Here is a 24,205-nt window from a genome sequence, read left to right as displayed (position 1 = left end):
TGAAGAAAAATAGCGCAGACATTAGACAAAGATGAAAGTTTCTAGAGCGCATGCGTCGCCCGCTTGCGGTCACACATGCTATCAAATGGAGTATACTTTGAAAGGCTATGAGCTTGACTGTTCGTATTCGCTAGCGTACGCATAAAAAAAGTATACTTTAGGTTTCACAATCCCCTTCCATAAGCTATAGCACTTTCACATACAGTACACCATCCTAAAGCTGCCGCAAGTTATTCTTTTAAATAACAAACATAACATGTCTCTATCACCTGACAGATATCACTGAAATGGGTGTCTTGAGATATCCCACCTGTCTCTGTGACAGCTCCGGCCTCTATAAGCAGCCAACAGCAGAATGTGAACACAGTCAGCATGTGTAAGAATAAGAAAATGTGAAGGCAGTTCTCTGCAAATTTCAACCAATTGTGTGAGTTTGGGCCAGTACTACCTGTTTAAACAGTGGAGGATGGTGGGAGTGTTTGGGAAACCTGTTTGGAAACAATTGGAAAAAGCTGATTTAGTATGTTCACACTTGGCAGGTTTGGTTACTCGGTTGAAAAACCTGCATACGCTGGTTAGGTATGTTTTGAAGCATGGCAACTGGTTTATGCTGGTCTTTGGTTTGTCATGAGCTGGTTTAAGCTGGTCCTGAGCTGGTTATAAGCTGGTTCTGAACTGGAGCTAGTTGCTTAGGAACAGCACTTGACAAGCTTAAACCAGCTCATGACAAACTAAGGACCAGCTTCAACCAGCTCAAACCATCTGCCACGCTTCAAAACATACCTAACCAGCATGCTGTTTTTTTTCAACAGGGTAGATTAAAACAAACTCTGTTGCGAGATCTCTGTTAGCGCAGTTTATTTAAATAAGTTTGACAGCTGCCACCTGAACCCTGGTGTGCACCATAAAAGCGGACGAGACCTACATCTTTAGCTTCAAGGCAAACTCTGGTGTGGTTTAACTGAAATTTGAACGCGACAGGACCAAAGACATCGAAATGAACCAAAAACAGGACGTGTTATCACAAGATACAGCCCTAAAAAGGACACAGTGCTCAAGCCTGGTTCTTTTCATCATAGGAGCTACACTATATATTGATATATATATATATATATATATATATATATATATATATATATATATATATATATATATATATATATATATATATATATATATTTATTTATATATATATATATATATATATATATATATATATATATATATATATATATATATATATATATATATATATATATATATATATATATATATATATATATATATATATATATATATCATATACATCATATGCAAATGAACTTTAATGGCATCCAATTCTTAATTCGTAGGGTTTAATATGGAGTTGGCCCACCCTTTACAGCTATAACAGCTTCAACTCTTCTGGGAAGGCTTTCCTCAAGGTTTAGGAGTGTGTTTATGGGAATTTTTGACCATTCTTCTAAAAGTGCATTTGTGAGGTCAGGCACTGATGTTTGACCAGAAGGCCTGGCTCCCAGTCTCAGCTCTAATTCACCCCAAAGCTGTTCTTTCGGGTTGTGGTCAGGACTCTGTGCAGGCCAGTCAAGTTCCTCCACACCAAACTGGCTCATTCATGTCTTATGGACCTTCTATGAGCACTGGTGAGCAGTCATGTTGAAACAGGAAGGGGTCATCCCCAAACTGTTCCCACAAATTTGGGAGCATTAAATTGTCCAACATATCTTGGTATGCTGAAGCATTAGGAGTTCCTTTCACTGGAACTAAGGGGCCAAGCCCAACCCCTGAAAAACAACCCCACACCATGATCCGCCCTCCACTAAACTTTACACTTGGCACAATGCAGTCAGGTAAGTACCGTTCTCCAGGCAACCGCCAAACCCAGACTTGTCCATCAGAGAAGCGTGATTCGTCACTCCAGAGAACACGTCTCCACTGCTGTAGAGTCCAGTGGCGGCGTGCTTTACACCACTGCATCCAACGCTTTGCATTGCACTTGGTGATGCAAGGCTTTTATGCAGCTGCTCGGCCATGTAAATCCATTCCATTAAGCTCTCTACACACTGTTCTTGAGCTAATCTGAAGGCCACACAAAGTTTGGAGCATGCGCTGACCCTGCTCTGTGATATTACGTAGCCTACCACTTTATGTGGAGTTGCTTCCACTTTGTTATAACACCACTAACAGTTGACCGTGGAATATTTAGTAGTGAGGAAATTTCACGAATGGACTTATTGCACAGGTGGCAACCTATCATGGTACCACGCTTGAATTCACTGAGCTCCTGAGAGCGACCCATTCTATCACAAATGTTTGTGGAAAGCAGTCTGCATGCCTAGGTTGGCCATGGAAGTGATTGGAACACCATAATTCAATGATTTGGAGGGGTGTCCCAATACTTTTGGCTATATAGTGTATGTTGCCCATATGAATTATTACAACTGTTTTGATTCTTTTACACATTTTACAAGATCTTTATGAGTTCTCAGCTGGTATCTGTACTTACTTGATAAGCATATTTAGCCCAGCATTGTTTTGAATGTTTGTTTCTGTGTTAGTTCAGTTGCAAAGTTTATAAAGCCGTTTTTCTCTGTTTTGTATCTTTAGGTTCTCAGATAAAAAATAACAGTGTAAACGCTAAGTGAACCAGGACTAAAATCAATTTCTTTTTTGGTCCTGACTGAGAGAAACAAGAGAACTGAACATTTTTTGTAAGTTGAATATGGAAGGCTTGATTTTGATAGGGCAAATGCCAACTTTGTAGAAAGTAATTTGCAAACAAGTTGAATAATCTGCAGCCAGTTGGCCTTTATAGCAAACAAAACAAAACAATACAATGATGCAAGACCCCTCTGCAATAATGACTGGCTGACTATGCCTTGCTTAGACTATTTTTAAAACTAAAAGCAATCTGACATTTTTCTATTTGTCATTTAAATCAGAGTTTTACCAGCTGCCAAAAATGTGTAAAGACTGCATGCATAAAGCCCCTGTTATCTGAGGGATTGTATATTTTGTTTGATTGAGCAAAGCAGCCTATTATGAAATGTTACAAGTAAGGCTCAATCTAGCTCAGCTAGCAGTTAGCCAATGCTTAAGGAAGGTTTATTTGATGCTAATGAAATATTCATGCTGATCTGAAAAGAAAGCGGATTACTAGTAATTCGTCAGAATGCCACTCAGCTGCTTTTTAAATTGCCATCTAATAAGCCAGAGGATAAGAGGAAAACAGTACTGTTCTGTGTGCTTCACCTAGTACAACCAGATGTGGATAAAAGAAGTAGGATGACCACACACCTACCCCATGTTTTTTTTTGTGTGTGTTAAAGTCCCCCTGTAATCAATAATTGTATACCTTAAAACTCTGACATATTTAAACGTTTTTCCTGTGAAAAAAATGTGTCATGCCTTAATATAGCTTGAATGTAACTGTACAGCCTTGCTTTATTTAGTATAGAGACAGAGCGTATTTAGGCCACGCCCACACCGGGGGGGAAAACAATCCAACGCTCTCCATTGACTTAGCATTGCGTGAGGCTGCGTCCTTGTCATTTCGGACTTATAACAAAAACAGAACAATGTCTAAAAGCTGATATGTGACAAAGTGTACAGCAAACAAGCTAAAAAGCACAGAAATAAGTTTTTATAAGCTGTCGACCCAAAAAAAACGAGAGTTTAAGGAGACAAAAGTGGATAAAGGCAGTAAAACGTGATGCTTCAGCAGGAAGAATGGGTAAATTTTGGGATCCTGACACTCAGTATGCCTCAGTATACCTATGTGTGCAGTAAATATGTTGTCACTGTTAAGTCGAATATCCAAATGTCAGTTTTATATATGTTATTTCCTGTCGCTGATTACGTTCCCCTCTAGTGGCTGTAGTTCTCAGTGTAATAACGTGTCTCAATGGCCTGTATCCACTTTTTTGTCCTTAAACGTTTGTTTTTTGGGTCAATAGCTTATAAAAACGTCTGGGTTTTTGGCTGTGGGTTTTGCTTAGCTTCTTTGCTGTACACTTTGTCACATATCAGCTTTTAGACATTGTTCTGTTTTTTGTTATAAGTCTGAAATGACAAGAATGCAGCCTCACGCAATGCAAAGTCAATGGAGAGCGTTCGATTGTTTTCTCCCCCGGTGGGCGTGGTCTTCAGATTATGACACGTGTCGCTCTGTCTCTATACAGGATACATAAATATGCAAATTAGTCCCGCCTCCACTCCCTCACACCAGCTCAGAGAACCACTCAGTCAGGTCAACTTTACTATAGTAAACGCTACACAAATGTATCACTATTTAAAACGTCGAACACAGAACAGTAATTAATATGATTTTCCTTTTGCTTGACTATGTAATCAAAAAGCTAATAATGCGTTGCTAATGTTACACAAACCATGTTCCAGCTCGCCATCTCAGTCTGTCTTCTAAAAATCAGTATCATTAGAAACACTTTGAACAACTTAGAACGTCAGTGGAGAAAGGCATAGTTCATCATAGGATCATAATATACATCATATACATAATTCACCCATTGCTAAAAATACATGATTTTTCATATCAACAGAAAAATATACCGGGATAATCTGACTTCTATTGAGACTCCCCAGCTTTGCAGCATAGTAATGATGATATGCTAAAGCCCGCCCACACGTTGAGATGATTGGTTACAAGGTAGTTTGTGACATCAGAAACTCCAGTGATTTCAAACTGCGTCTTTGGTTCACTGCAGTTTTAAGGAGAAAATTCTCAGCAATGGTATTGACTTATGACTTTGCACATGGTTTGCCTTAAAACATATTAAAAACACCACATAGACGTATAAACAACATTCAAAACTTGATTTTCACTACAGGGGGTCTTTAAAAAAGCCCACAAAGTGAAAAAATACCAATAGGCAATATCAATTTTCAATACTGACACATTTTTTATACTAAATCACAGTAGAAGCACATTCAGGTACCAAAGGCCCGGTTTCACAGACAGGGCTTAGACTAAGCCAGGATTAGGCCTTAGTTCAATTAGGACATTTAAGTAACTTTTATAAACGTGCCCAAGAAAAAAACATTACTGGTGTGCATCTTTAGACAAAACAATGCCACTGACACATTTTAAGATTTGTCAGTGCAAGATTCTTTCAGTTAAAACAGCTCAAACATGCATTTTAGTCTAGGATTAGCTTAAGCATTGTCTGTGAAACCGGGGGTAAATGTGCTTAATAATAATGATGATGTTAGACAATACTTAAGGAATTATATTATATTCATTATATTATTCATTATAACTTTAATTGGTAATAATGATAGTTGTATTTTTTTATTATACAATACAGTATGATTTTATTATTGTATTTTTGTATTATTTATATGATTATTTATGGTAATGTGATAGCACCGTGCCATGCAACTCTAGTGTGCAATGTAGAGTAAGGCCCAATCCTAATTCTATTTTATACCCCTTCGCCTTCCCCTACCCCTTCGCCTTCCCCTACCCCTACACCTACCTGTTACCCTTGCCCCTTGAAACAGAGTGCCAAGGCGTAGGGGTGAAAATATTCCCCTAAGAAATGGGACACCACTACTATACCATTACACCTCATCATACCCCGTTTCTTTTATTATAAAATCCTGTGACATTTAACCAGTATGAACAGCAATGAAGTGCGTAGGCTATATCTAACAGAAATCAGGCGCGAGCACGTTTAACAAATGACTCACTCCCAACAGAGTTTTGCGCTGTATTTGGACTTAATAAAATGTCGCTCGTTTTCAGTTCAAAAACATGAGCCAGAGTTTCCTAAGATGATACAGAATGATACAGAACATACAAGACTAGTGAAGCTGCTTTTCCATTGGACCAAACTGTTCTCTTTGTTTATTAACCGTTCCATTCCGTGCTGATCTGAGCCGGCCGGTACGGATATGGTTTCGTTATCTACTGTGGTGCTGCGATAATGTTCATACGTTATACGTCAAGTCAGTCGTTGCCTTGGTAACGCAAGAGTTTACAGATGATATGTATTGTAAATATCGACTGCGTTATGAAGGATGACCAGATATATATTTTTTAACTATTATTAATATGTGTTCAAATCCCGCAAATAGTGCGTTTAGCAAGCTATGGAGAAACGGCAGCCAGGCGACACGCAAGTGATCGATCCCAAGTGGCAACACACACACATTCTATGCAGCACGGTAGTCGGTGGAGGGAAACTCCTCATACCCCTTTGTTCGAAGTGTGGTCCTGAAAAATCTTCGTTTGAAGGGCTATCTAGGCCTTCCCCTTACCCCTACCACTCCAGCCAAAAAATAATCAAGACACCCCTACCCCTTCACGTGAACGCGCAAAACGAAGGGGTAGGGGAAAGAGAAGGGCTAAGGGGTAGAAATGGGATTGGGCCTAAATGTACTTTAGAGTAGAATGACAGAGTATGATGTACCGTACTTCATCACAGTTCACATTTGCCATGTTGCCACGTAATTTTCTTCTTTTTTAAATCATAGAAAATGACACATTTCAATGATATACTGGTTGCTGAACTAGAAATGTTCACGATTAAAAGAGAAAATAGAGTAATAAAGGTAGAAAGGATGGAGGACAAGTGCTAGTGGGCACTGGTGTGAGACAGATATCAAGGAAGAGAGAAAGAAAGAGAGCAGTTACAGAAATGTGCCTACAGCAGTACACATATAAAACAATGAGCTGTGATAGAGTCCAAGGCCTCTGTCCGGAAAATGTGCACCAGTGAGCTAAAATGTCAAAGGTAAGGTCTATCTGTAGGTAAGGTCTACCACCCCCCTACCCCCCCCCCCTCATTCTGTTTTTCTTTCTATTCCTGTCCATATTTCAGAAAGGCAATTATATAATGTTTCTCTAATGCAATAAAGAACAGGGGGAATGGAGAGGATGGGGGAAAAGTTCGAGAGCAGTAGAACACGTACTAATGCTCGTGTAAGAGCTGTTTTAATTGACGTGAAGTGCACGTAAGGGCAACCATGTGATTCAGGCAGAGTTAGCCAAACATAATTTATTTTGGAGTATAGGCTCTTTGAAATCATTTGAAATGGAAAGACCCCCTCATTACAGTAGACAAACACCCAACGCAATAATTTGCTTCAAAGCAGGATCAAAGAAAAAACTCATACACACATAAACACACTTTCACATCATTGGTCCGTGCTCTGTATTGTTCATTCCACTCTGTGATTTTAATCTTCTAATGAATATTCTAGGCAAAATGCAACAGAATTTAGTTCATTATGGCATAAATTATCATGGTCTAATTTACTGAAAAATTGGTAGGTATAAAAAAAAAGTCCCATGTTTTTGTCTGAGAAGCTACTTTGAAACTGTTGCTTCCCAAGCTGCAATTTACTCATAAAGCTAGTTCTACTACAGTCAATCTGCCCGTTCAAAAAGTAGATAGTTACACCACAAACTACAAGGTAGTAAGGATACGCTACAGATAAAAGGGTTAGTTCACCCAAAAATGAAAATTAGACCATGATTTTACCTCAAGTCAATAACTCGAGTTATATTAAAAATGTCCTATTAAAAACTCAAGCCCCTCCTCTCTTATATCTCAGCCATTTCTCTTTAAAAATTCTCGTTTTAGACTTCTTCTTTAGATGTTGCTCTATCCTGCGTTCGTCAATACACGTGTCAAGGGTCAAGGGTTACTATTTCACCGTAACTTTTTACTCTTTCACTTGCGTACCGCTGACCGCCGAAAGCTAGCTATTTTAGTCTATAAAGTTTTAAATATGGATATTTTTCTTACACAAACGCGTGCCACTTCACTTCAGAAGGCCTTTATTAAAGGATTAGTTCACTTCAAAATAAAATTTCCTGATATTTTACTCACCCCCATCTCATCCAAGATGTTCATGTCTTTCTTTCTTTAGTCGAAAAGTCGATACGTTTTTTGAGAAAAACGCAATATGTAGGCGGAAGTACCACCCCCGTTAGGGCTGCACGATTAATCGAAATCGAACCGCAATCGTGATTTGGCTTATGTGCGATTATGAAAGCGCAAATGCTGCGATTTTAATTAAATAAATATATGCCCAGTGTGTCAGTGAAGAGCGGCTCTGTGATCAGGAGTAAACGCTGCTCTGTCTGAAAGCACTGCGAGTTTGAGTCGCTTATTATAATGTGTGCTTGAAAAAGCAACACGCACCAAACATCTTCACAAACTAGTAATGTGAAGCGTTCATATACCTGTTGTCCAACAAAATACGTTTAATAACAGGTTTTAACTCACTTCATATAGTCAGTCGAGCTGATGTGGCTTCTTATCACAGAATGTCAATCAGCACTGAATACTTTTATTATTATGAAAATACCAGAGAAGACTTCAAGAACTCAATACACCATATCTTGTCGCAGAAGTATTATCTTCATGTTTAATCAGTCAAAGCACTTCTATCTTCATTTTATTCAGCATACAGCGCTAGCTTCACATTAGGGATTTCCTGAGAACAATTACTTCACTGAGGCAAATGTGGAGTTTCTGCTCGAGGGCGCCCTCTGGCCTCCAGTATGAATGAAACTTTTGGGTAGAAAATAAGAAAAATAATACTTCTAAATAAATTTATATGACAATCCATATGTTTTTCTTCAATGTACAGGAATTTCAATCCCCACAGTGGATGCATAAGAGGCTCATATTTCATATTAAAGACATATAGTTTAAGAAATTGATATCACAGATAAAAAGCACAGATTTTTATAATAATGATAATAATAATTATTATAATTATATATATATATATATATATATATATATATATATATATATATATATATATATATATATATATATATATATATATATATATATATATATATATATATATATATATATATATATATTATTATTTTTTTTTTTTTACAATAAACCCTTAGACCTTTCTAATGATGTTTAGTCATAGGCTGTCTGCATATTAACAGGTAACCCATAATTTCTTTACTAACTAACACTATTATTATTATTATTATTATTATTATAAATGTTATTGTAATAGCAATATTTCTTATTTTTATTTAGCAATAATAATCATCATTATAATTATTATTAGCCATATTAATATATAAACACAATGTTATATACACACTTTTCATTTGTAAAAATAAAAAAATAATAATCACATTTTAAATCGCAATCGCAATTTCAACCAGAATAATCACAATTAGATATTAATAATCCCAAATCGTGCAGCCCAAGCCCCTGTGTTTACAAAGCGCACATGCGAAGACTAATACAAACGCCCTTTAACAAAAAAAAAAGGTAAAACAACGATGTTGGATGATTTTGAAGTTGAAAATGGAGTGTTTTTGGTCAAGGGCGTTTGTAGTAGTCCTTCGCTTGGGGCGGTACTTCTGCCTACGTCTGGCGTGACCTTTCCGCCGTGATTGCGCATTCCTTGTCATGTCGCAGAGCAGTGTAAGATGAGCAATTTAGGTTAAAAAGTATTAAAAAAATGACTGATGGTCTCACTAGATAAGACCCTATTCCTCATCTGGGATCACGCAGAACCTCTGAAGCCCGTCCTTTGAAACTGCATTGATTTGAACCTTCAACATTTTGGTTGCCATGGAAGGCTGTGACGGGGAGAAAAATCCTGGAATATTTTCCTCAAAAAACGTAATTTCTTTTCGATTGAAGAAAGAAACACATGAACATCTTGGATGAGATGGGGGTGAGTAAAATATCAGGAAATTTTCATTTTGAAGTGAACTAATCCTTTAACTCACCGGAGACGTGTGGAGCAGTTATATGATGATAGATGCACTTTTATGGACTTCAAAAATGACCCAACGGTCACAGCCATTATAAAGCTTGGAAGAGCCAGGACATTTTCAATATAACTCAAAATTGTATTCGTCTGAAAGAAGAAATGTCATATACAAATAGGATGGCTTGAGGGTGAATAAATCATGGTCTAATTTTCATTTTTGGGTGAACTAATCCTTTAATATATAGAAGTACCAGTGAAGTACCACTTCGAGCGCTGATGACACATGATGACCTGATGGGTAGAGTGAAATGTATGAGAATGTATCTATGTATGATTTAAAATTGCATACATTATCATTATGTACATGAGCTTTGATTGCAATCTCTTGTAAGAGTTCATTTGAGGCTGTCATTATTAAGAAAATGGTAGCATTTACATTCCAATCAGTCTCTCCCTCTATTGAGTGGATGTTGAGACGAGTACGTTTCCTTGGCACATTTGAGCGGAGTTCTTATGGACTAGAGGAATTTCTGTCCATCTTTTATACAGCTTTATTTGTGGTTGCAATAGCACAATTTAATTGCTATGTTACACAGAGACGGGGAATTATTTGTGACAGAATCACAAGCTTGTTGATTAGAGTTCAGGGGCCCATGACTTGACAAACTAAGACAGCGGCGTCAAGTCAAAATTGTCACAACTTCCGCTTCAGTAGGTGACAACAGCGGTACAGCAACTCTCCTTAGGTCACGCTACAGGAATAGATGAACTCCCATCTGAACTCTTTAGGATCTTTTTGGAGCGTCATAATACAGACTATTATGAAATGTAACAAGAATGTCTTACTATGAGATTCCTGGCGCTGGTTGCACCAGCTGTGTGTAAGTTACGACTTAGTGCCCATTTACATCAAAACTAGGCTAAGTTACAACTTATGCATTACTAAATATTTTTTTGTGTTGCACCATTAAACTTAGTTGAAGCGTAACTCTACGTATAAACTAAATATTTACGGAAGCCTCAGATCAGGAGTAATGGTTGGAATAAATATAGCAGACTGACTGAACTGCATCAATAAGCTCTTTTTACATGACAGACTTCCATTCTTTACACATATATGATTACGCTGAAATTTACACTCGCTTACATTTTAAAAGAGAAAACATTATGTGAATAGATTACTTTGTTAGCGGCTCTTCAGCACGAACCCTTCCAAAACAGAGCACCGCTGTGTGCATATGTCCCATCGGTCTGTGTTGTGCATGTCAAATAAAATCAGTCATAATCATAATCAATAAATGTCATTTCAGTATTTTGTATTGATCCTTATTCATTTCGTTTCAAAAACAGTTTCTCAATGTTATATAAAAGCACTTATGTTATTCATGATTAAGTATATCGTATTTAATGAAAACTCATTTTTACCGTTAGTTACAGGAGGCAAAAGTAGTTCGAATGAAGGATAAACTGAAATTCACAGCATTTCAACACAACTTCTGCTCAATTATTTGAAGGCTACTATTGGATCATTGAGGTTAAACCTCATATTATGCGACTACGCATTACTTTACGGAGAGCTTACAACCTACAAGCTACGTTCTGCCTTAACCCTTAATCGCCCCTCAAGTAGGGTTTACGTTTGAGTCCCTTGGGGTCAGATAGACCCCAAACTTTTACAGAGCGATTGCATAAGGAAATATAATTTTTTTATATGGAAAACTATATATCATTTTTTTTATTTACTTCTCAACTATACATTTATGCTGTGTTTTTGTGGGTATTTGGTAGTTTTTTACCTATTTACTGCACAAATACTTAACTATGTCATAAATTGGCTCATTAAAAATATTTTTTTTATGAAAAAATCACTTGAATGATGATCTTAAATAAATATAAATAGTTTTTGGACATTGCTCTATGTGTTAGGGATAGAATACCGCCATCTGTAGGTTTGTGGAAAAACTTTAGGAATTATAGTTAAAGAGAAAGAGAGTGCAATGACCACATTATCCAATAGAGGTCCATAGGGAAGTTATGCAAAAGTTAAGCTGCCTTTCATCTTTCTTTTATTTGCCCTTTTCCCTCTCTTTCTCATGATTGTTCCATGTTGCATTTGTGCTCTAGTATTTGTCCTTCGCTTATGTATGGAATTTTTTCAGATTTATGCCAGTTTTGTCTATTTTATTTGCCAGTTTCTATAAAAATGCTCTCTGTTGCAGTCACACACATGTGTGTGTTTGTGTGTGTGTGTGTGTGTGTGTGTGTGTGCGTGTGTGTATGAGACAGAAAGTTCGTTCCACTTTGTGTTTATGCTCTAGGACCAGATCTTGATATAAATGTAGACATTTTCAGATTTATACTGGATTTAGTTGATTTTTTTTTACAAACAAAGTGAAAAAAAAGCATTTTTTATATTTTCCCATTCATTGCCAAAATCCAAAAAAAACAGACACCTGTGTTTGTGTTTGTGTGTGTGTGCGTGTGAGTGAACATGCTTGTTCCATATTGCATTTGTGCTCTAGTATTAGTACTTCATTTATGTATGAAAATCTTTCAGATTTATGCCAGTTTTGTTGATTTTATTTGCCAGTTTCTATAAAAATGCTCTCTGTTGCAGTCACACACATGTGTGTGTTTGTGTGTGTGTGTGTGTGTGTGTGTGTGTGTGTGTGTGTGTGTGTGTGTGTGTGTGTGTGTGTGTGTGTGTGTGTGTGTGTGTGTGTGTGTGTGTGTGTGTGTGTGTGTGTGTGTGTGTGTGTGTGTGTGTGTGTGTGTGTGTGTGTGTGTGTGTGTGTGTGTGTGTGTGTGTGTGTGTGTGTGTGTGCGTGTGTGTATGAGACAGAAAGTTCGTTCTACTTTGTGTTTATGCTCTAGGACCAGACCTTGATATAAATGTGGAAATTTTCAGATTTATACTGGATTTAGTAAAAAATATTTGACAAAAAAAGTGAAAAAAAATGTATTTTTTACACTTTCCCATTCATTTTCAATGTGGGGTCAATCTGACCCCGAGGGACTTAAACGGTAAATTTTTTTTTACACACCTTTAGAACAACCAAATCAAGCCCAGATTTTTTGTGCATGTTTAGATAGATTATTTAGAAAAAGTCACCGAGTCTCATGGCCCTGAGATGAAGGGAACACTTTTAAAAAATGGAGGAAAAGTCCAGTGGGGTCAGCTGGACCCCAAGGGACGATTAAGGGTTAAGAAAAAATGGTGCAACCAAAAAAAGTACAGAGTCAGTTACAAACTAGCTAGTAGTTACTAAGCCTCTAGTGTGGACTTTACGTTCCAATTTAAGAAAGAACTTACGAACGGCTGGTGCAACCCCACACAGGATATTTCAATTAATCTTCGAAAAGGACAACATTCGACAACGAAAAATGCTACCTATAAGGTTGTGCTACCAGCATAACATTCATGAGGTGTGAAGTAGTTTGAGGCTTTATTAACGTCCATACCAACCTCAAACCCTAAACCTACCCTTGAAACAATGCAAACATAGTGCTGGCAATATTCGTCAAGACACCGGTTTGCTAGAATAACTCCCAAACTGTACTGTGAACAGCAAAATAGAAGTGCCACACTACCACTCCTTTTTTAGACTGGTTATAGTCAGGTAAACAACACATAGCACTGTTACATCAACGTTCGTTCGTCGAGTCTGTGGAAACATGCGGCCAGTTCGTGACAGACTCCAGTTCGGCTGGCCAAGAAGAGGCTCTGGCTCCAGAAAAAACATTCTGGTAAAAAAGGGGTATCTGTGTTTGGTTCAGTCTTTGTCAGATCTCATCATTAATAAGAGGTTGTTCTGTTCACTGTGTTTTTGTTCCCTGTTATCCTGAGAAGTGTACATTTTGAGATTTGCTTTCATTATGACTGCTTGCAAATAGATTTAGCACTTTTATTTCAGCATTTGTGCAACCGCATGCTGACAATTACTGTTTTGTTGTACTGTATTTGTGATCAAATAAGTAAGCATAACCAACTTCTTTCAAAAACCTTGAAAAAAAAAAAAAAATTCAATTTGTATTGTAGCACTTTTTATTACTGGAAAAAAACTTGAATGTTGTTGCATTCCTCATTTGTAGGTCGCTTTGGAGGAAAGCATCTGCTAAATGTATAAATGTAAACATTGAAGGATGTCAGTTCCTCGTGAGACTTTCCTTTCATATACTTGTCCCAGAAATGCTAAGCCTAAAGGAAATATTTCTTCACGCCCAGTCACCGATATGCTACAGTCAGCGTCTTTGAGGGAACTACATTGCCCTGATGACAGCAATAATGACTAAAATGTGCCACCTGTTTACCAGGGAGGCTTGTATATCTGCAGAGTTCTTGGCATCCAAGCTCGGCATCAAGTCAGCCCATCTGGCACAGTGGCTGTTGACTAGTCTCTCTGAAACCTTACCGCTAGCTTATTGATTGCTTATTGATCGCATATGTTTCAGAATATAGGAAGGACTATTACACGTCTATGTTTTCCGTTAAGAGTTAAAGGTGCAACGGGCATGGCTGGTTTGGAGAGAGATGTGACTGCTCACTTTTTAGCAGATAACTGCATTTAAAATGTACATTCTTTTTGAAGAAGCTTTCTAAAATGAGAATGCCAATCCAACTGCAGACGACTAGCAATAAAATCATACTTCATGGATGTGAAGTCTATGGGCAAAAAAAAAACAAAAAAACTAGCCCTTCTGTTTTCTCAAAAACACACACAGTAGTTTCGTTATTGAATAAATGATTTGAGTGAATTAATTAAACTAGCACATTAAGACAGTCACATGTTCCATTCATTAATGAATTAGAAATGTAAACTGTTTGAATGAATGATTCAATGACTCACTCATAAAGACAGTCACTTATTTTGTTCTTGAATAAATCAGTGTTGTGAGCGAATCATTTGAGTAAATATTTAAATGAGTCACTTAAACAAAGTCGTTTGTTTTGTTCTTGAACGAATAAATGTTGTGGACATAATGGCTGTGTCTGAAAACTTAGGCAGCTGATTTGTTGCTTCGCTGCCCTATCAGGCAATGATTTTGCAAACAACCGCAACTTTCAGATGCCATCTTTATTTTTTAGCTGAACTGTTACAAAATGGAAAGCACGGTATTGTGGGATAAAGGCGGTGAAGGATACATCTATGCTGCCTTCAAAAATTGATCAGATGAAGGTATCTCAGGAGACCGGAAGTGAAATTAACTTTGGATTCGGACGGGGCTTGATGAATTCCAACCTTGGAATGGATCCTCTGAAGTCAGCATTTTTCAGTTTCCAGATGCAGCCATAGTTTGAGTGAATGATTCAATGACTCACTTATAAAGACAGTCACTTGTTTTCTTCTGGAATAAATCATTGTTGTGCATGAATCATTCTAGTGAATTATTAAATGCCTCAATCATAAAGATAGGCTAAAATTGGAACCACATACTACTCATACCGCTTCTGTCAAATATTTATATGGCAGAAATAGTAAGAGTAGTATGCCAGCATGTGATTCTGAATTCAGCCATAGTTACTTGTTTCTTTAATTAATAAATCAAAGCTGTGAACGAATCATTGAGAAAATGATTGAATGAGTCACTCATTGGGCCCTATTTTAACGATCTGTGTGCATGGTCTGAAGTGCATGGTTGCAGGTGCACTTAGGGCATGTCCGAATACAAAACAGTTTAAAACAGAAAAAACTGTCAGCGCGACAGACGCATGGTCCAAAAGGGTTGTACCTAGTCTCTCATGGGTGTGTTTTGGGTGTAACGTGCAATAAACCAATCAGAGTCTCATCTCCCATTCCATTTTTAAAAGCCAGTTGCGCTTGCACCATGGCGAATTTGCTATTTACATGGCGTAATTTGCGAGCGGAAAGACTGAACACTTCCTTTTGTTTTTAATATTTAAAAATGTTTGTGTGCTGCTGCGCATCCCTGTGTGTGTAATAAGCAGAGTGTACTCGCATTGTGCACCCGCCTATAGGCGTATATTACTAACGCAGCCTTTAAATAACACAAAAAAATACTGCGCTATAGACTTTAGACCAGGTTTTTGTTGGTCAATGGCGCAGTCATTTTCAGTTGCCTCAAAATAGCAACAATGCAACACTGAACACACCTCGTTTTCAGACCAGCACGCCCATGGGCGAACAGATGGGCGCGAGTTCTTTTGCTATTTAAACAACGTAACACTGGACGTGAAAATGATAACTTCGTCGGCCTGAAACTAGCAAAAAACACTTGTGTTGGGCCTGGTGTATGATAGGGCACATTAAGCCCATTAAAGGTCAATTTCTTTGTTTAAAAAAAAGTGAATTATTCATAAACACTTTTTGTTCCTGAGTGAATCAGTGTTTTTGAATGAATCGGCTGACATGCTAATAGTCACAAAAAGAGTCACTAGTGTACTAATCATATTTTCAAATGCTTGTCGCTTGAATATAGAGATTTTTGCTATTTAAATAAAAATAAATAAAGTGTTAAATAAATATCTCAGAAATGTAAAAGAAGAAGAAGAAGAAGAAAGTCTCTTTCTGTGGCTGTCTCTCTTATGAAAACATTTGGTTAAAACAATTCAGTAATTTTGGAAAAATGGAAATTTCTGTACATCATTCACACTCACTGAATCTTTAGCAATTTTTGCAATGGCCTGAGAGATAGAGGAGAAACTGTATGTGATGTCATCACCACCCCTCACGCTACTAAAATAACCAGTAGAGGGTTAGTAAAACCCATCTATTAAAGATCTGGCTTTAGATGCGAGACCTGCCAGTGCTTTCAAACATTCCCTCATTTTCCACAGTGAGCTGTTGCTGCCTCCTTTTTACTCAGCCAAGAACTCCATTAAAAGTGATTTTTATCGCATGTCTTTAGTGACAAAAAAGTGACTGTTATAGAAAGTGGTGAATTACGGCTTTTGAGAAAATATCAATAAACATCTTGTGGGGTCAATACTGAAAAGAGAATTATCTGACAAGGACCCAATTAGCTTTGTCTCTCTGTGCCGTATGTACCTTTGATTGAGGCATAATCATTATGTCATTATACCTCTAAAGAGTACATGAGTGTTGCAGAAAAGCAATCAAATGCCTGCCTCTATGATGTTTTAGAGCATTAGAGAATAGTAAAAAAGGTTTGTGCCATCAAAGTATGACAATGAACTAAGTGCATCAAGTGTTTCACTTACTCAATACTATGCCAGATTACTTGTCAAACAGCAGTCTACATGAACCGTAAACAGCTTTAACACAAACCAAGAGAATCGATCTCTGACGTCATACACGCTTTAGTGTGAAATCGCCCTAAGGCCGCGAGTCCACCAAAGTGTTTTTTTTCACGCAGCTGGCTAGCGTATTCAATCGTTTTCAATGGGAGCGCCGCGTTTTTAGAACGCCATGAGCGTAACGAGGCGCTGAGCGAGTATTTCACGCTCAAGCGCTGAGCGTTCGGCGTTTTTAACTGGTTTGCAGAGAGTTGAAGAATGTTCAACTTTGAGTAAAGCGCAGCGCTCATCACTGTCACTTTTCACCCAGCCGTCCAATCACAGTGGAGGAGGGGCGGGACAAATACAACACCGACCAACCGCCACATTCTGCTTGTACTGTACAATGTCAACAGATGACAACAAGCAGTATAATAACGGAACAAAATACTTGATACAAGAGCCAGAGCAAATACTTCACATTGCATCCACATTTTTATATAGAATCAATACAGAAACAAACTATCTGTGAAATTAGATACTAGTAACACTTCCACCGATATTCCGTATCATAACAAGCAAAGAGTCTCAACTGAAAAAAACGCAGAGAGACGTTTTCAGCAGAGCGCCTAACGTTTTCAGCCAGCTAAAAACGCTTTGGTGGACACGCGGCCTAAGGCCCCGATCAGACAGAACACGTTTTTGCAGCGAGAGGCGCCTTTTTTTAATAGATTTCTGTTGGCAGAGAGCATTATGCGCGCTGCTTATGCGCGCTCCTCGCGTTTTAGAAGGAGCGTTCTGAGCATTCTGAAGTTAAAAAAAAAATCAACTCTGAGCAGAAAAGCGTTTTTTTCTATTGTCCAATCGAATGAATGGAGAGGCGGGCCTTCCGTTGTGGTGACCATTACCTTGATGAGACTGACAGGACAGCTGATTCGGGGGTTTCCTAGCAACGTAAAAAAAAGGCAGCCTCATGTTTTCGAACCTGAAAAATGCTTTCTGTCTGATCGGGGCCTTAGTGTGCCAATGCCAAGTGAAACAGAAACACTTTCCATATGTAAACAGATGCGTTGAAAAAAAATGACACACTGTAGAAACTACACCCCCTTGTGTTACCTGAGGTCCTCCACATTTGAGACGGTCTTCTTGGTGATGTTCTTTTCCCGTTTTAGATTCTTGATCTTTAGCTTCAGGAGTCTGATATCCTCCTCTCTTTCGCTGCAATGAAGCTTGTACTTGTCCATGATGGACTCTTGAATTTTGATCTTTTCGTACTGTAGTTTCAGCGCATCGTTCCTCTTCACCAACTGTGTCCCCAGGAGGTCACGCTCACTTATCACCTTGATAAGGAACACATAAACACATAAATACATGAATAAACAAATGGAGATAAAAGGCAACATACAAAAAATGTGTAGAAGTCATGTAGTCAATACCAAAACCAGTGAAATTTCACTACCTTGTCAGTTATTAAATATTGATTAAATATAAAAACTTGTATTGTTGCATTCCTTTTTAGTATCAATTAGTTCCAAAAGGACGTTTCTGCAGTGATGACATAGAAGAACCATTTTGAGTTCCCCAAAGAAAGTTCTTAAAAGAACCACTTTTTCTTAGTGTAAAGAACATTTTAATAATCTGAAGAACCACTATAAAGACATACTGATTCCGTTGATATTAAAGGTTCATCATAGAACCATAGATAAAAAACAGTAAAGATTCCCAATAAAGAACCTTTATTTTTAAGAGTTTACAGGCGTCTGTGAGAAAGCCATCAGAAGTAACCTTTATGTTTAAGAGTTTACAGGCATCTGTGAGAAAACCATCAAAAGTACTTTCACCTCTGACTGAGGTAAGATGATATATTATAGAAATAAAAGGCAGGCTAATGTGTTCTCTGCAAAGATTTGATGACTCAGCAGTGCTGGTCTTTTCAGGATAATAGCCAAAAACTTCATGCAACATAACAAATGTGGTGAAGGTTTCGGAAAATGTCTTTTAAAGACGTTTTAGGGTATTTTACTTGTAGGTGTTATTTTAATGGCTTTAGAAAAAGTCAGGGGGGAAAATGTAGGGAGGACCACATGCGATAAATAACTAACATTTCCTCATCTAAATAATTGTTGTGTTACCGTACACATCATATATACTTTCTTTATGAACTTTCCCCAAACTACACTGTATGGATAAAACATGCCAATAAGCAAAATGTACAGCTATATGTGTATTGTATGGTATATGTTGCATGACATATATTATTCAGTTTGGTTTAGAGAGATCTATGATGAACAGATGATGAAGCTTTATGAATATGAGAGTGGATATCCAAAGGAATGTGGAAGCTGGTGTCAGCAGAGGCAAATTGGACAGAATGCCCTTTGAATTGGCTAACCTTTACCAAAGAACCAATGTCAGCAATGTACAGCAGATGTTAACATTACATTCACTTTATGATCTTTATAGTGACCCAATTGACTTACCAAAGTAATAGCATATGTTCCTTACACATTGAGTATATATGAGCGCATATAGATTTTAATCACTGTTCAAAAATAAATAAATGCATAAAAACAAATAAATAAACAGATTTTCACAGTAAACAGTATTTAGAACAAATATTAAACTTTTGAAATCCTAAATAATATAATGTTTTCATGGGTTAATTAACTGAACATTTATCTGAAAGCCTAAAGTAATCTTTTTAAAGATCGATTGACTTTGATCCAGAAACATAAGGTCAAAGTTTTTTCTAAATTATTATTACAGGGTTTCTGCAGGTTTTATGAGGGTAAATTTAAGACCTTTTTAGAGCAATTAAAGAAAATTTAAGGAATAAATTGAAGGGAACATGACACGTCAATATGTTCTCTAAATGTAAATGTCTAAGCACACAATGACTTGTACTAGTGACACTTCAAAGTTAGAGAATACATTTCCAACAGATCTCCATAACTTTTTTATTAATTTTACAAAAATAGTTTGAGATAAGCAATATTGGGAAATCTTGTTAAAGTTCTTAAAACAAGAACAATTATCTGCCAAAAATCGACTTAATTCAAATGGAAGTAATTTTCATACCCAATGACGGATATCTGTTCTTGTTGTAAGCATAAACTCACTTAATTTTGTTCAATTTCTCCGAAAACAAGACTTAAGTTCTTGCATGTCAAGTCAATGTTTCTTGATTTACGGATGTTTTGAATATGTACTATAAAACAAAAACCCTGAGGAAGAGCAAAAGTTTGACTTTTTCTGGACTCTGCTTTAATGGTTAGATAAAATGTTACTGACTTTCATTCATCTTCGGAACACAAATTAAGATATTTTTAATGAAATGGTAAAGATTTCTGTCCCTCCGCAACTACCTCTGACGCTTCAAAAAGTTCATAAAGAGATCATAAAACTAATCCATAGGAATCGAGCGGTTTATTCCAAATTTTCTAAAGAATCTCGGTCAATTTGATGAACGAAAGTCTTACCTTCTGAACACACCGGACGCAAATGACACGAATAATTTGCGCTATTCGCGCGAAGTTGGACGCTTGAACATTTTGAGTTTACTCGCTTCATTCGTGCGTGAAATTCGCTTAATTCGCGTGTGACATTCACTGCACAAAAGACGCAAATTCGCGTCATGGGAGGGGCTTCTGCCAGCCGGCTCGTCTCGTGAGAAATGGCTGACATGGGCTGTGTTTACACGTCTTTTTTTATTAAAATCTACTGTTAATGTGTGACAAAAGGTTTAAGACTTTTTCAGGCGATAATGTAGTTGTTTAAAGCTCAAATCTGTGGTTTATTTATAAAAAGAGTGCCTATTTGAACATTTGATCTGGCGTTTTCGGAGTTGTGAGCTCCAGTGGATCAGCGGCGCTCCGCGCTTGTTTACCCCGGCGAGAGCAGCCTTTCCTCGGCTAGTCCATCTGCCGCCTGCCGCTGGCTCTGATGTCTCTGTGGTGTCTCGAGCTATAATTCGTCTTGTGTAGATGTAACGGCCGATCTTTGGTCTCATGGATCTATAATTTGTTCCTTGGCAAATCGTTTAGGCTGAGGGCTAAGTGAAGTTTCATTACTTTTTTATTTTTAGGCTATAACTTTAAGTTACAGTTGTAGCCAACCAGCACTGACTTTGAATGTTTGACTGAATTGTTTGCTTTATTTCATGTATAGCTTATTATACCTTTTAATTATACACTTGCATTTAACAAAAAGAGACTGGGTTGTGTTTCATGTCATTTAATGTTATCACAGTGATAATCATAATGTCTGAACCAGATATTAATATACATATTTTCTCCTCATTGTTGTCACTACTAGAGCAAGCTCCTGATTGGTTAACGCGGCGCGAATATCCGCCAAAGTTCGGATTTTTCAAATTGTGCGAATCACGCATTCAAAACGCTCAATTCGCGTCATTCACGCCCCCACATTCGTGTGAATCGCGCCGCAGAATGCCATTTCACGTCTCTGCATTGACTTAACATGTAAATCAATCGCGCAAATCGAGTCATTCGCATCTGGTGTGAACGCACCATTATGGGTTTGGAACAACATTAGGGTGAGTAAACGATGACAGAATTGTAATTTTTGGGTGAACTATCACTTTAAGTGTACTGACCTACTTTTGATTTATTCATCCAAAATTTGGCAGATTCCCTGACATTCCGCATTATACAGTAAATTCTATTTTTATGACTGGATTCTGCAATTCCGTCCAGGTTTTCTGCATTGCAGAAAACATAGGGCCCTAATGTTATCTCATGATATTGAATTTAAGACATTCCAATTTAAGACATTTTTAAGGCCTTAAAGGTGCACTATGTAAAAAATTTTCAGTAAAATATCTAAAAACCACTAGGCCAGTGTTATATATATTTTGTTCAGTTACTTACAATATCCCAAATGTTTCCAACTATTTGTAAATCGTGAGAAAATTGCTATTTTAACCAAGGAACCAGGACGTGTGAGGGCGTCGCCTGTCAATGGCATCATATCTGCGTTCCCCTCGGTTTACGGTTTTATTCTGCAGAAACTAAAAAAAAAAAAAAAGTTTACTCTCACTGCAGTGTTAACAAGTGTCATAGCAGCCGCCGAGTGAATGCACAGAGTAACGTCATAACATAATTTCACTCAGATGTATCTGATATGATAAACAGAGCTGCGTTACCTCATGACCGGAAAAGCGGAAGTGGTTCCGGCGACTGTGGCATAATAAAGGTCCCGCCGGGGACTGTGTCATAATAAAATTCCCGCTGCTCGCGAGGCGTGTGTTCCGCTCTTCTTAATAACAATCGCTCCTGCGGCCTTGCTCAGCTCCACAACACTCTGTCCTGCTCTGCTTCATACTACAGTAACGTTAATAATCGCATCCATGAACATGATTTCTGTCCGAGTCCTATCTCGATTCTTTTCCACCGGCTGTGAGGTGAAGACCACATGTCTCAATATTCTGCTCTCAAACGTGGTGTCATCAAACTACGCCTTTTTGAATAGGCGACCTCTAGTGGCCGTAAACGTTACATAGTGCAGCTTTAAATTGTGGAAGATCAAATTAAGACTTTTTAAGACCAGCGGAAACCTTGTATTAATATGGTAAAACAACATTCTGCTTCCCTGCTTTTGTAAATTGTGCCAAAATACTTTTAAATATTTTTAAAGGAATTTCAGCTTTTTAATGAGGCTTTATTTTTTCTTAACAATATTTTCCAGACACCACCTAGACACGTTAACCATTAATCCCCTAACGAGTATAAAAATGAAAATATGTTCATCATAACATGAATATTTTAAGTTTGTATCTGTGTGGAAAAAAAGAGCATCACATCAGTGCCTCATATTCAAATATTTTGTCTGGTCAGCTGGTTAATCAGGTTCCACTGCTGACTTACTGAGATCAGAAGCTCTAAATGTTTCAAAATGCCAAGACCAATTTAGGCCTCCCCAGTGAATCAATTTCCTCTCGCTTTTTTAAAGAGAGGTTGACCCTGGTCCCGCTGGACTTTCTCAGAAGTGAGACTCCAGATCTAATGACTTTTGAGTGAACCTAGATTACTGTCTCTTTCATCCTTATCGTAAACATTCTATTGAAGAAAGAACACAAGGACTCACAGAAACCTTCCACCTGTCTGTACCTGATCGAGCTCATTTTTCTGCCGGATCCTCGCAGCATCAGCCTCTGCTCTGATCCTCAGCAGCTCGCGTTCCTCTGTCTCCTGTTTCTCGATTAACTGTTTCATCTCTTGAGCCTGTTGCCTCATCTTCTGTAGCTCAACCTGTTGGAACAAGGTGATTGATGCAAAAAAAAACAGAAAAAAAGTTAAAAAGAAAACTGGGGAATCTATCTGTTCTTTTTTATACACATTATTTTTAGTGTTTCATGCAATAATCACAAATTTGATCCCATTTAACTTTATTTTGACAATTATTTAGAAATGTATTTTAGCAAAAACATTTCAGGTGACTACAATGTGCAAAATGAAAAAATGTGTACCATTTTCATGTTCTTTAACCCCCTTATGGAAGAAGAAAGCCACCGTGTTTACAACAGAAAATGATCGCTTATCAGGATCAACTAAATGCTGGATTTTCAAAAGTGTGTGAAGTATGTGTACGTAGTTCACAACATAGACTCAGTTTTACATGCACGTCTGTTATTGTTGGGACACCGACGTTACATTTTCACACCCCTAAACATGACGCTGACCAAAACAAACTGGGATTTGTTGCGTTACATGTCAGTCAGACGGCCAGTCCTTAGCCAATGGAAGCTACTATGGATTCCAGACCTTCAAGCTACGCAAGGCTAACCTATAAATAACTTTGCAACTACAGTACATGTCAACTACCAGTCATTATTGTATTAGTAGACCGTTTGCTTAATATCTGCTAACACTTTATTTTGATGCTCCTCAACAGATCTACTGACTATAAATAACTTTTCATATACATAATTTATTCTACTAAAGGCCCGTTCACACCAAGGACAATAACTTTAAAGATAACAACAAAGTCATAGTTCTAAAAATCGTTCTCAATATTGGAGTTCACACCATAGCGATAATGATAAAGGCACAGAGAAATGATATCGTAGGAATCACTTTCAGAATGACTTTTTTCCAGCTGATTACAGCCAATCAGAATCAATCCTGCTGTAAAGAGCTTGAGCATTTAAAGTGACAGACAAGCACGGGCTTAGAATAAACGAAATTTAGTGGATATCGTCCACTGGTGTGGACACTAATATACTGTAGTTATCTTTATAGTTATCGTTCTTGGTGTGAA

At 37.6% G+C, this 24,205-nt stretch overlaps 1 protein-coding gene across 1 annotated transcript in view; it reads right to left on the bottom strand.

Moving 5' to 3' along the window:
* The window catches only part of cfap58 (cilia and flagella associated protein 58), a gene marked incomplete at both ends in the record, with an annotated part of 183,719 nt that overhangs the window by 66,816 nt on the left and 92,698 nt on the right, over positions 1-24,205 (bottom strand). The window contains 2 exons of the mRNA XM_079813233.1: positions 18,044-18,267; positions 23,056-23,196. Coding sequence (XP_079669359.1) covers positions 18,044-18,267; positions 23,056-23,196 — 365 coding nt within the window. The remainder of the gene's footprint in view (positions 1-18,043; positions 18,268-23,055; positions 23,197-24,205) is intronic.

Source organism: Gobio gobio (assembly GCF_949357685.1).
Source record: "Gobio gobio genome assembly, chromosome: 3".
In the NCBI taxonomy this organism is placed as follows: domain Eukaryota; kingdom Metazoa; phylum Chordata; class Actinopteri; order Cypriniformes; family Gobionidae; genus Gobio; species Gobio gobio.
The sequence above is the reverse complement of the archived record's forward strand: the minus strand, read 5'-3'. Positions and strand labels throughout refer to the sequence as shown.